Source organism: Lontra canadensis, unplaced genomic scaffold, assembly GCF_010015895.1.
Source record: "Lontra canadensis isolate GAN:19392208 unplaced genomic scaffold, GSC_riverotter_1.0 scaffold10, whole genome shotgun sequence".
Lineage (NCBI taxonomy): Eukaryota > Metazoa > Chordata > Mammalia > Carnivora > Mustelidae > Lontra > Lontra canadensis.
Window position 1 is genome coordinate 79,656 of NW_022631004.1, and position 12,448 is coordinate 92,103.

General features: G+C 36.0%; 1 protein-coding gene across 1 annotated transcript in view; it reads left to right on the forward strand.

Annotated features, from left to right (window-relative positions):
* TLL1 (tolloid like 1) overlaps positions 1-12,448 on the forward strand; it is a 170,299-nt gene that overhangs the window by 64,988 nt on the left and 92,863 nt on the right. Inside the window, exons 10-11 of the mRNA XM_032855437.1 lie at positions 538-643; positions 9,251-9,375. Coding sequence (XP_032711328.1) covers positions 538-643; positions 9,251-9,375 — 231 coding nt within the window. The remainder of the gene's footprint in view (positions 1-537; positions 644-9,250; positions 9,376-12,448) is intronic.

Sequence of the window (12,448 nt, forward strand, 5' to 3'; positions counted from 1 at the left end):
TACCTTTGGTGACAAAGTCACAGAGCTAAAGCTTGCGGTGTTGTGTGTACGTACAAATATCCCTTCCGTATTTTTCTTAGTGTTTCACAGAAAGACTCTAAAGCAAATAGAAAGATGATTTGTGTTGATCTTGACAAATGTAGTCATAAGAGAAAGGTGGGGACTGATTAGATAAAGATGTAACATTTTCATGATCATTCCCGCAGTACTGAAAAAAGCAGTGAGAGTTTAGAGAAACAAATATTATAAGAATGTAAAATGGAAGTACATGGAAAACAACCTGAAGTATGCTTTTGGTAATCGAGCTTTTTTTTTTTTTTTTTAAATTAACTATCTGATCAAATTCAGTATTCCTTGTTCAATGTGATAAGAAGTGAAGACAGTAGCCCCGGATGCATACTTTTGCATGTAGCAGGCTGTTCATATGTGGCTGGAGCCTTGCCTTTAGTCAAGAGCAGGTGCACGCCTAGTAGGGGTTCTTCTCTTCTTTTCTCTGTATGTTAGAAGGCTTCTGAAATGTTTATGATTGATTCTTAGGTCAAGAGTACAATTTTCTGAAGATGGAGCCTGGAGAAGTGAACTCACTTGGAGAAAGATACGACTTTGACAGTATTATGCACTATGCCAGGAACACCTTCTCAAGGTTGGAGTCTCAGGTTATACCTTTTGACTTTTAATTCCTTTCCTCTGTGGCTCCTCACAAGGCTGTGTTTAACATTAGAACTAGAACAGTTTTCAAATGCTGTTGCCATTAAGTACAGAAATATTTGATTGGTATTTATGGCCAACACTAGCATTTGAGATTTTAAAAACTTATTTTTACATTTCCTATCAGATACATAAATTTAGAGTAAAAATTAAAATGGTATGAATTATTTAAACTATTTTACATTCCTAAATCACTTTAAAAAGTCCAACTAAAATGATTATTAAACCACTCAGCATATTAAATTGGCTTAGCAGTATTTAATGAAAATTAGGCATTCACAAGTCAAATAGGGTACGTGGTTGTTGAGTTGGAGTGTCTACTGTCTATGTGACTTGTGTTTTTCTACTCTGTGTTTTCTGTTGCTCAAGTGTGAGTTACGCTATTTTAATTCCCAAAGAACATATTATGAAGATAATTTTACTTTATATAATTTAGAATTTCACAACTTATTAAAGTCATTTCATTAAATATTGAATGCTATTTTTAAAGAATGAAATAAATTTGGATTTCAGTTACTTTGTTTTAAATATGATGTCATCAAGCAAATAGTTCCCAGGTAAGAAATTTGGATCTCTCAAACCATTGAAGTCATCCCCTTCCCATTTTTATGCCTATTTTACACTCTTGTCCTTTCTGATTTATTCTTTTTGGCCACTTATGGCCATTTCACAATTCATCAAACATCTGTTTCTAAAGGCAGGATTGGAAAGAAGATAAGAATTTCAAATTAATGTCCCCCCTCTTTTTTTTTAACTTAAAAAAAATTATTATTTTTTTAAGTAATCTCCATACCCACAGTGGGGCTTGAACCTACAACCCTGAGATGAAGAGTCATGTGCTCTACTGACTGAACAAGCCCCCTAAAAAAATTCCTGATAAAAAGTAAGAAAAGTATGTCAATGAGCTCTTAATACCTGGATACATTTTTCAATTATGCTTTTTTAAAAAGAAAAAAAAAACCTGTATTATTTGAAAGATTGAATGTTAATTGTATTTTAATATAATTATTAACAATATTTAAAATAATTATTTTTTACTGAATTGATATGTGTGTGTATGTGTATGTATATACACACACATATGTGCTTGCTTAAATATAATAACCATCCAAACACTTATGGTTTCTGAAATTGAATTTAAGTTTTGGTAGAAATACATGCATAAATTTGGCCCGAAATTAATTTCAAAGAGCTATAACATTTTATTTTTAGGTCAATGCTTGGAATTGACTTTTCTGTGGAAACATAACAAATGGGATTTGGGTCCCAGTTCAGCCAAGGCACCTCTCATATACTACTGGATTATTTATAACTAAGTGACTTTTGATTCTTTGGAACACAGGAAGTAGTGGAAAGTAGAGGAAATCATTCATTCTTTCTATCTTTGATAAATGATGAATCTATGCCAAAATGTAAAATATATATTTCCCCTAATTCTGCATTTCTTTAACATGTTTAAATTGTTTCTTTTCCTTCTTTTCTATAAATCATTCTGCCCTTGCTACCTGCAGTGCACCATCCCCATGCCCCACACCATGGTGCTGTGTGCCAAGCAGCCTTGACCTATTATTTTGTCTTACTGTTTCAAAATTATCCTATTCAGTTTTCCTAATGAACTTATATTCTTAGAGTGAAAGTACTTATACCTACCTGTTAGAAGAGTTGACCGAACCAACATTATTTTATCCTATTGATTTTTAAAGAGGATATTTATTAACTTCTATGCATATTTAAATAACTGAATTCCAGGAGACAAAATATTTGGCACAGTTCTTAGCCAACACCTCCAAGGTATTTGAAGTTTTGTGTGTGTGCATGCATTGTTAAAAACACAAAACATAAAATTTATAATCTTAACTATTTCTAAGTGTACAGTTTAGTAATGTTAAGTATATTCACATTATTGTGAAACAGATATTTACAACTTTTTCATCTTGCAAAGCTGAAACCCTATGCCCCCGCCTGTGAAACAACAGTGCCCCATTTTCCCCTCTTGGCAGCCCTGGTAACTAATATTCCACTTTGTGTTTTGTGAATTTAGATTTAGATACTTTAGATACCTCTTCAAATAGAATCATACAATATTTGTCTTTTTGTGCCTGGCTTGTTTCACTTAGCACAGTGTCATCAAGGTTATGCATGTTGCAGCATGTGACAGGATTTTCTTCTGTTTTAAGGCTGCATAATATTTCCTTGTAGGTATAGACCATATTTTGTTTTTCCACTCATCCATTCATGGAATTTGAGTTGCTTCCATTTGTTGGTTATTGTGTATAGTGCTGCTATGAATATGGGTATGCAAATCTCTTTTCCAGACCCTGTTTTCAGTTATTTTGCATATGTACCCAGAAGTGGTATTGCCATATGATGGTTCTATTTTTAAGTTCTTGAAGAAACTTCATGATGCTTTCTGTAGTTACTGTACCATTTCACAATCCTACAGCAGTGCACAAGTGTTCCAGTTATTCCATATCCTTACTAACATGTATTATTTTCTGTTTCTTTTTTTTTCCTTTTCCTTTTATTTTCTTTTCAAATAGTAGCCATCCTAATGGGTATGGCATGATGTTTTATTGTGGTTTTGATTTGCATTCTCTGATGATTAATGATGTTGAACATCTTTTCATGTGCTTTCTGGTCATTTGTGTATCATCTTTGGAGAAATGTCTATTCAAATCTTTTGCCCACTTTAAAGTCATATTATTTAATTCTTTGTTGTTGAGTTGTAGTATTTCTGTCTATATTCTATCTCCTTCTTACATACATACTTAGCAATTTTTTTTTGTCTTTGCTGCATAGTAGCTTTTTAATTTGATACAGTTCCACTCACCTATTTTTGCTTTTGTTAATTGTGCTTCAGTGTCATATCCAAGAAATCATTGCCAGATCCAATGTCATGAAGCTTTTCCTCTGCTTTTATGTAAGAGTTTTATAATTTGGGGGTTTGTGTTTAGATCTTAAAATGTTCTGAGTTAATTTTTGTATATAGCTAAAATAATTGTCTAACTTCATTCTTTTGCACATGGCTATATAGTTTTCCAGCCTCATTTGGTGAAAAGATTGTTTTTTCCCCACTGAGTAGTTTTGGCACCCTTGTTGAAAATGATTTACGATATTCACTAGGGTTTACTTCTGAAATTCCTTTTCTATTACATCTATCTGTAGGTCTGTCTTTATACCAGTATCACACTGTTTTGATTAGTTTAGTAATGTATTTTGAAATCAGGTTGTGTGAGTCCTTTAACTTTGTTCTTTTTCAAAAATTTTTGTCTGTTTGAGGTTATGTGAGATTCCCTGTGAATTTTAGGACTTTTTAAATTTCTGTGATAAATGCCATTGGGATTTTGATAGAGATTGTGCTGGACCTGGAGATCATTTTGAGTAGTGTGGACATCTTAACAAACTAGGTTGTCTAATCCATAAGCAACAGAATATCTTTCCATTTATTTGTGTCTTCTTTAATTTCAGCAATGTTTTGTAGCTTTTAGTGTACAAATCTTTCACCTTTTTGATTGGGTTTATTCCCAAGTACTTTATTCTTTTTAATGCTATTGTAAATGGAATTGTTTTTCTTAATTTCCTTTTCAGAATATTCATTGCTATTGTGTGTTGATTTTTTTTTGAAGATTTTATTTTTATTTACTTATTTGAGAGAGAGAGACAGATAGTGACAGAAATAGCAAGAGAGAGCATAAGCAGGGAGGAGAGGGAGAAGCAGGTTCCCACTGAGCAGGAAGCCACACATTGGGCTCGGTCCCAGGACGCTGGGATCATTACTTGAGCTGAAGGCAGATGCTTAACTGACTGAGCCACCCAGGCACCCCTTGTGTGTTGATTTTGAATTCTACAACTTGGTTAAATCTGTTTATTCTCACTTTTTTGTGTGATTTCTTTAAGGTTTTCTAAATATAAGATTACATGATATGCAAAGAGAGATGATTTTAATTCTTTCTTTCCTATTTAGATGTCTTTCACTTCTTTTCTTTGCCTAATTGTTCTGGCTACAACTTTCAATACTATGTTGAGTAGAAACAGTGAGAGCAAGGATTTCTGTCTTGTTCATGATCTTAGATGAAAAGCATTCAGTTTTTCAGCACTGAGTATGATGTTTGCTGTTGGCTTTTTATTTATGGTCTTTATTATGTGGAGACAGTTTCCTTCTATTCCTAGTTTGTTAAAAGGTTTTCATCATGAAAGGTGTTCGAATTTTGTCAAATGCTTTTCCTATATTAATTAGATGAACATGTGTTTTTTGTTCTTCATTCTGTTAATGCAAGTATTTGCAGTTTTATACTTTCTTCTATTCTGAACCCAGGGAGTCTATAAAAAGTTTTAGCTGTCTTCATGGATTTAGTCCATCAGCAGATTTAGGTACTTACTTTTAGGAAGAACAGGGCTAGATATATGTGGCCTTTGTATGCGTGGGTAATTTGTGACTAGAGGCTTGCTAACTGGGATTGCCCATTTTTCTTTAATGAAAGAATTGCAAAGTTTTACAAAGTTTCTTAAAGAAACCTAGATAATTCACTCTTCTAATGTGGGTAGAATAAATGAAGATTAGAAGTGAAGCCCTTTGTAATCTGTCACTGGACTATTGATAGTGCCTCACTGAGGATATTCAGGAAGAGTCTGTATTGCTTAATGGCCTGGATGTGGAGGGAGAGAATTGTTAACTTCCTGACCACAAAGGAAGAACAAAATAAAGGGTGATTGACCCCTTCTGAATGGAAGAGAAGTTACCTCAGTAGAGAGGAGTCAAAATTCATCATTCTATTGTCTGAGTTTGAATATATCTGTCAAGATATTCTTGACCTTTTAAAATTGAACTGTTTTGAACACTGGAAAAAAATGAACCTTTTAAAGATTACGATTCTGTTTTTAGAATTAGAAAATAATGAATATTTGTTGGTACTGAAGTACTGCAGAAATGGTAACTGTGGAGGCTGAGAAAAATTAAGGCCATCCCACCTCAGGTTTAGCCTTAGCATAAGAACAGCCTTCTTAGTTCCGGCAGCCATCTCAGACCCCTGTGCCCAAGGGCTGAACTTTCCCCTACTTTACTTTAGTAACAAGAACCCCTACCCTGCTTTAGTTCCAGAGACCCCCATCCGGCTTTAGTTCCAGAGACCCCCACCCTGCTTTAGTAACAGGAAGCCCCACCCTGCTTTGGTTCCAGAAACCCCCACCCTGCTTTAGTAACAGGAATCTCCACCCTGCTTTAGTAACAGAAACCCAGAAATACCCCTGCCTTAACTAAGCTCAGGGTCCAAGTCCCTACTCCACTGTGTCAGGTATACCTGAGCCCAAGCTTAAGCTTGTCAAATAAACCCTCGTGTGAGTGCATCGGTGTTGGTTCCTTGGGGCTCTCAGATGCGAAAACTTGGGTATAACATTTGGAGGTTTTACCAAGATCTGGGAGACTCCCAGGACCCCAACCCAGAGGGTCTTGTGCTGGCTGGTGAGTGCACTCATTTTTATCTATTTGCGTGCATACTTTGGGAGCTCCACTCTGCATTTTTACCGGTAGGAATTCCAACTTGTGTCAGTGTCGACTGGGTCGACCACTGGCTCAAGCGGACGGGTGGCGGCAGGTCCACCAGGGGGCTTGGGAGACGTCCCTTGCCCCCCCAGGGGGTTCAAGTCCCCCGCCGTTTCAGGGAGTTAGAGTTCCCCTAAGCAGTCACCAGGGGATTTGAGTCCCCCACTGTTTCAGGGGGTTAGAGTCCCCTTAAGCGGTCACCAGGGGGGTTCGTGGTCCCCCAAGGCAGCTTGGCTGAGGAGCCAATGGGGCGAAGCTACCATCTGTGGGATTATGACTGAACACCTCTAAGTCAGAATCCCGCCCAGGCGGAACGATATGGCAGCGCTGCGGCACCTCGGTTGGCCTCGGATGGCTGGTCCCCTGCCGTCCCCACCGGCGGACCACTGCCTGCACCCCACGTGGCATGGCGGACTGGGCCGCGTGTGGGGACCGGGTCGGGTGTGGAGAGCCCCTCATCCCGGGAAACGGCATGGCCGGAAAGGGGGCCGCCACCTCGCCCGTCACGCAATGCACGTTTGTGGGGAACCTGGTGCTAAACCATTTGTAGACGACCTGCTTCTGGGTCGGGGTTTCATAGGTAGTAGAGCAGCTCCCTCACTGCCATCTATTGAAAGGTCAGCCCTTGGGCACAGGGGTCTGAGATGGCTGCCGGAGCTAAGATGGCTGTACTTATGCTAAAGATAAACCTGAGGTGGGATGGCCTTAATTTTTCTCGGCCTCCACAGTAACCCTTCATTTAATTTGGGCTTACCTAATTAATATATCTGTTGATTTATGAAGCAGACTTGAAAATGGCTTTTCTCAGTATTGCCGTATTTTATAGCTCAACTCCTTCCATCGCATTGACCTAGTTGGAGTTGCATCTTATTAAGTATGGGCAACCTCTCACTTTTGCTGGTCTACTCCCATAAGTTATTAGTTCCCCCTCCCTCCCTTTATCTCAAGCAATATGCATGTGGAGTTCTGTAGATACTTAGATTTGTAAAGAATTCCATTCTATATTTGTGTTATCCAGGTTTTATCTAAAGATCACTACCCTTACCTAGGAGCCAGAGAGGTTAGTCATAAAGCACTCATAGATCATGTCACTCCTCTGTTTACCACTTTCCAGATGGTAACAGTTTTCTTTAGGCTAAAAGTCACATTCTCTGTGTGACACTCAAACACTTTAAGGATCCTCCCATCTCTGAGCAGTTGGATTTCCTATTCTTTCTTTCTGGAATTCTCTACTCCTATTTCCTTATAGTGCCCTCACCTTCACTTCCTTCATGTTTGGCCAAAATGTCAGTTTCCAAGCGAGTTTTTCTTTGATCACTCTATTTAAAAGCTACTTCATCAATGGATAATCAATGTCCATCTTCACTTCTTTTTCTCCATAGTACCTGTTACTATCTCAGTACTCAATCTTTTGTTTAATGTCTCTTGCCCTACATTAAAATGTGAGAATCATAGTGTATCTTTTATTACTGGCTACAAATCCAGACCTATAACAGTGTTTAGAAAGTATTTCCTAATGGAAGGAAATGTTCTCTCTCTCTCTCTCTCCTTTTTTTTAAGATTTTATTTATTTATTTGACACAGAAAGAGAGAGATCACAAGTAGGCAGAGAGGCAGGCAGAGGAAGAGCAGGAAGTAGGCTCCCTGCTGTGCAGAGAGTCTGATTCTAGGCTTGATCCCAGGAACCTGAAACCATGACCTGAGCTGAAGGCAGAGGTTTAACCCACTGAGCCACCCAGGCACCCAGGAAATGTTTTTTTAACTTGTAGTCTAAATACAATTTATTCATTAAAATTTTGGGAAAGAGTGTCATGCCTTTCATCCTAGTTTAAAAGATTTTTTAGGGGCGCCTGGGTGGCTCAGTGGGTTAAGCCTCTGCTTTCGGCTCAGGTCATGATCTCAGGGTCCTGGGATCGAGTTCCGCATTGGGCTCTCTGCTCAGCACGGAGCCTGCTTCCCCCTTTCTCTCTGCCTGCCTCTCTGCCTACTTGTGATTTCTCTCTCTGTGTGTCTAATAAATAAATAAAATCTTTAAAAAAAATAAAAAAATAAAAGATTTTTTAGAATTTTATTTCTTAATTTCAAATACTTTTATAGAAAGCTTCTTCTTCATTTTTTTTTTTTTTTGAAATCCTTATCTTTCTTCCCACTGGAATAGTTCCCAGTCCTTTTAACTTATAAGCTCAGTTCTTCATTTAGAGTTATAAATGTTGATATTCATTGAAAAATTAAGACTGTATCTTTAATGCATTACATTCAAAATTTTTAGTTTTGAAGATTAAGAAAGATGATCACAACCTTAGTTATCTCACAACTTGGTTTCTCCAGCTTAACATTATCAGGACTTTGCCATTGATAGTTTTTTTTTTCTTTTTCTTAATTTTACTGTGAAAATTTTATTCTGTGTCTGTGTGTGTGTGTGTGTGTATCAAAAAAACTGTTTTGCTTTAAAACTGTCTTTCTAAAATTTATACTCTTTTTTTTCCTGTTCTTTTAACATACTGTAATACTTGAACTTCTAAGAATATATAGGTTAAATTAACAATTAAACTAAAAAATAACATACATTTTGTTTGACTTTTATAATTTTGGTAACCTCAAAAATGTGTATTGTAGGTTGCCCTTAAAAAATAGGCTTCTATGAGGAAAATTATTTTACAATTTAGTAATCCAAGGGGTTCTTAGATTTGTTTAAGAGCCTAAAACAAAAGCCATGGTGTACTTGATAGGAGACTATAGAGAATTCTAGATTTTTAAAATGATTTCTAAGTAAAAGTGAATTTCGTCATTGACTTTATGCTAGATATAGAATTTAACCCCAATTATTTTTTTTCTACTTTGATAAACATGTTTTGAAAGTCTGGCACACTATTTGAAGTTCAACACTGATGTATTTTCCCTTTAACTGATGTGAGTCTGAAAAAAAAATAATCTTATACTTGTAAGGAATGTATGTGACTTAATTTAGTGACTTATGTGTGGCTTGCTTCTGATTTTTTTCAGGGGGATGTTTCTGGATACTATTCTCCCCTCTCGTGATGATAATGGCATACGTCCTGCAATTGGTCAGCGAACCCGTTTGAGCAAAGGAGATATTGCACAGGCAAGAAAGCTGTATAGATGTCCAGGTATTGCACCATACAAAAACAGAAACATAATTGTGCCTGATTGTGTTCTTCCAGATGAATAAGCCACAATTCACTGAACTGTTTACTTGTGTCTCTCCATGCTGGCAAGTGACGTATTCGGTTCAAAGTCAGCAATCATAAAATGAAATGAGAGAACTCTGGAACACTCATTGATATAATTAAAAACAAATTGCTAGAAATCAAATTTAAGCAGGGATAGTATTTTTTTAAAACAGGGTTAGCATTTTTTTCTTTTAACAAGTAAATGAGCAAAAAAGCTTGATTGTCTGATAGTTGTTATTAAATAGTTGCAGGATTTCATAGTCAAATGTTGAGTTTCCTTGCCAAAATAAAAAGAATATCCTTTATTTCAACTTCAGAATTGAGGACTGAAATGATCTTTTTCTTGCAAGTACCACCATTAATGATATATAAATTAAAATTTTATTAGTTGGAATGTATAACGTTGGTGCAAAAAAGGAGTTCTAACAGTGTTGCTAGTGAGTTACCATATGTTTTGCTACTGGCTAAAGTTATGAAAAAGAGATTAAAGGAAGTTCTTAGTAAGACTGTTCCAAGGGAACACCAGTGACTTACTGGTCCAAAAAAGAAAAAAAGAGTCTGCTCTCAAATTGGAAATGGTGCATACTCTGTGCACCTCTTACATAGTCAAAATTCCTTGAAATAACATATATCAAAAAATATGTTTTATTTTGGTTAGCACAGCTTTCCCCCAAATTTTTGTTCACATATGTATGTAAATTACCCATGTATGTGTAGTATATATTTTTTTAAATACATTTTTCCACAGGAAAGATGTATTTATAAATAAATGGCACCACTATGACAAAAGAATTGAGTGATTCTTGGCTAATTTCTGGCAGTACTGAATATATTATACTTTTTAACTTTGAAAGAAGATTTGGGGGAGGATTGTGTGATTAATAGCAACTAAGTAAATACTTCACATAGAAAGCCATTTTGTCTGTCTCTCTCGATACATGTGTGTGTATGTGTATATAGATAGATAGATCGATCTATATATTTATATCTCATTTAAAAACACACTGGACATGCATTTATAACACTGAATTATAAGATGATCAGTCAGTAGGAAACAGAAAATAATCAAACTTATGAAACTGTAATTTTCAGTCTATAACTCTTAAATATTTAAGTTACTAATGAGAAAATACATATAAGTTTTCACTTGAGGTTTTATTTATATAAATACATAAACAGACTGTTTTTCTTACTTGAAACAGTATAATATATAATATATACATTGGTTTGTTAATGCAGTAAAACTATATTTATGAAGTACCATCATCAATGTAAAAGATATCTTGTGTTTTTAAAGCAGTATAAGAAAGTTGTTTATTTACTTGCATGATGAAGTAAGAGAGAGCTAAGACATATAAATATGTATTTAAAAAAATAAAAATATCTGAAGTTTTAGTTCACTAAATCTTTAAGAATGCTTTGTTTTTTCTATCTTGGACATTTTAATGCCCACCAAACAGGTCCCTCCCTTTCTCTCTTTTTTCTATCTTTTGCTCTTTGTTTCCTTCTCTCTCCCTCTAAGCCATTGTGTGTGTGTGTGTGTGTGTGTGTGTGTGTGTGTGTGAAGTCCTTAGCTTTGAGCCTTGAGCCCTATATATGGTTATGAATTTAACATTCTCCATTTCTTTACAATGAGGAACATTAATGATATTGGTAGAAGTATAGGACAAATAAACTTATACTAATAAATAAAGTTACTAATAATAAAGTTACACTAATGCAGTAGGTTTACCAGTAGCTCCAAGAACATTAATGGAATAAGGTGTAAGACGGATAAATGGACATAGAAGTGTGAATAGTATGACTTATTTGAGAATCATCTAGGAAGAGTGTAGGGGTTTATAAAATGAAATCTGTATGTGTCTTGGTTTTAATACTGAAAGGAGAGAGTTGTAAAACTGCATAGTCCCTTGGAGCTTGCCTTATTGTTTTCTTTTGTTAGAAATTGCTAATGAGGGGCGCCTGGGTGGCTCAGTGGGTTAAAGCCTCTGCCTTTGGCTCCGGTCATGATCCCAGGGTTCTGGGATCATGGGTCCCGCATCGGGCTCTCTGCTCTGCGGGGAGTCTGCTTCCTCCTCTCTCTCTCTCTGCCTGCCTCTCTGCCTCCTTGTGATCTCTGTCTGTCAAATAAATAAAAAAATTTAAAAAGAAAGTTAAAAAAAAAAAAGAAATTGCTAATGAATAGGACCAATCAGAGGTATTTGGCTGTATCACTCCAACTCTTTACTTCTTATCAGTTTACTCTCCAAGCTGTTTTGGATCTGCATTTTATAGAGGTATTCCTTAAGCGTTTAAGCTTGAAAGGAATACTGACCTGGTTCACACTTAAATATTTAAGGTTGTAGCTTTTATGTCTATGATAAGTGGGGCCCTGAGTCCAAGAGGGCAGGTTTCTAATAGGCTAGTAATGGGCAGACTGCAGATATTGTTGTCTTTCCATTAATAATATAGGAAATGGTTTTTATCTATCAGAAGATGAGCAGCATTAAAATGCATGCATTTTTAATTCCCTTAAAAGAATATAAACTACTAATTTTTATGATACTCTCTGGCTGGCAAACATCTTGTAATCCATTATTATAGTTACCTATTTTATATGCCAAATATATAAATTAAATTTATATGGGAAATCTGAATTACTCATTGTACAGTTGACACATACTCCTCATGAAAAACTCCATGTAGGAATAAAGTTGTATTTAAGGTAATGGCATGAAAATGTTTCTTTTAGTTTAGAATTATTTTCATTGCCATTTCTTGTTCTTTTAGGATCAGTCAAGAGAGATCTCCTTATGCACTGTTAATATAAAGAAACAATATGATCGTTTATACTCCTGGCTCTCTTCTGACATAAAACCCCATTATTCATTGCCAGACCACATCCCAGAAAGAAGGAAGGGAAAAAAAAGGGAGAGCTGCCCAGCCCTGGGATTGAATAGATTTCTGGACAGTGCTGCCTGAAAGCCAGTCCTGTGCCCTTCCCTCAGCTTTCAGGTCTTTCTAGCATTAA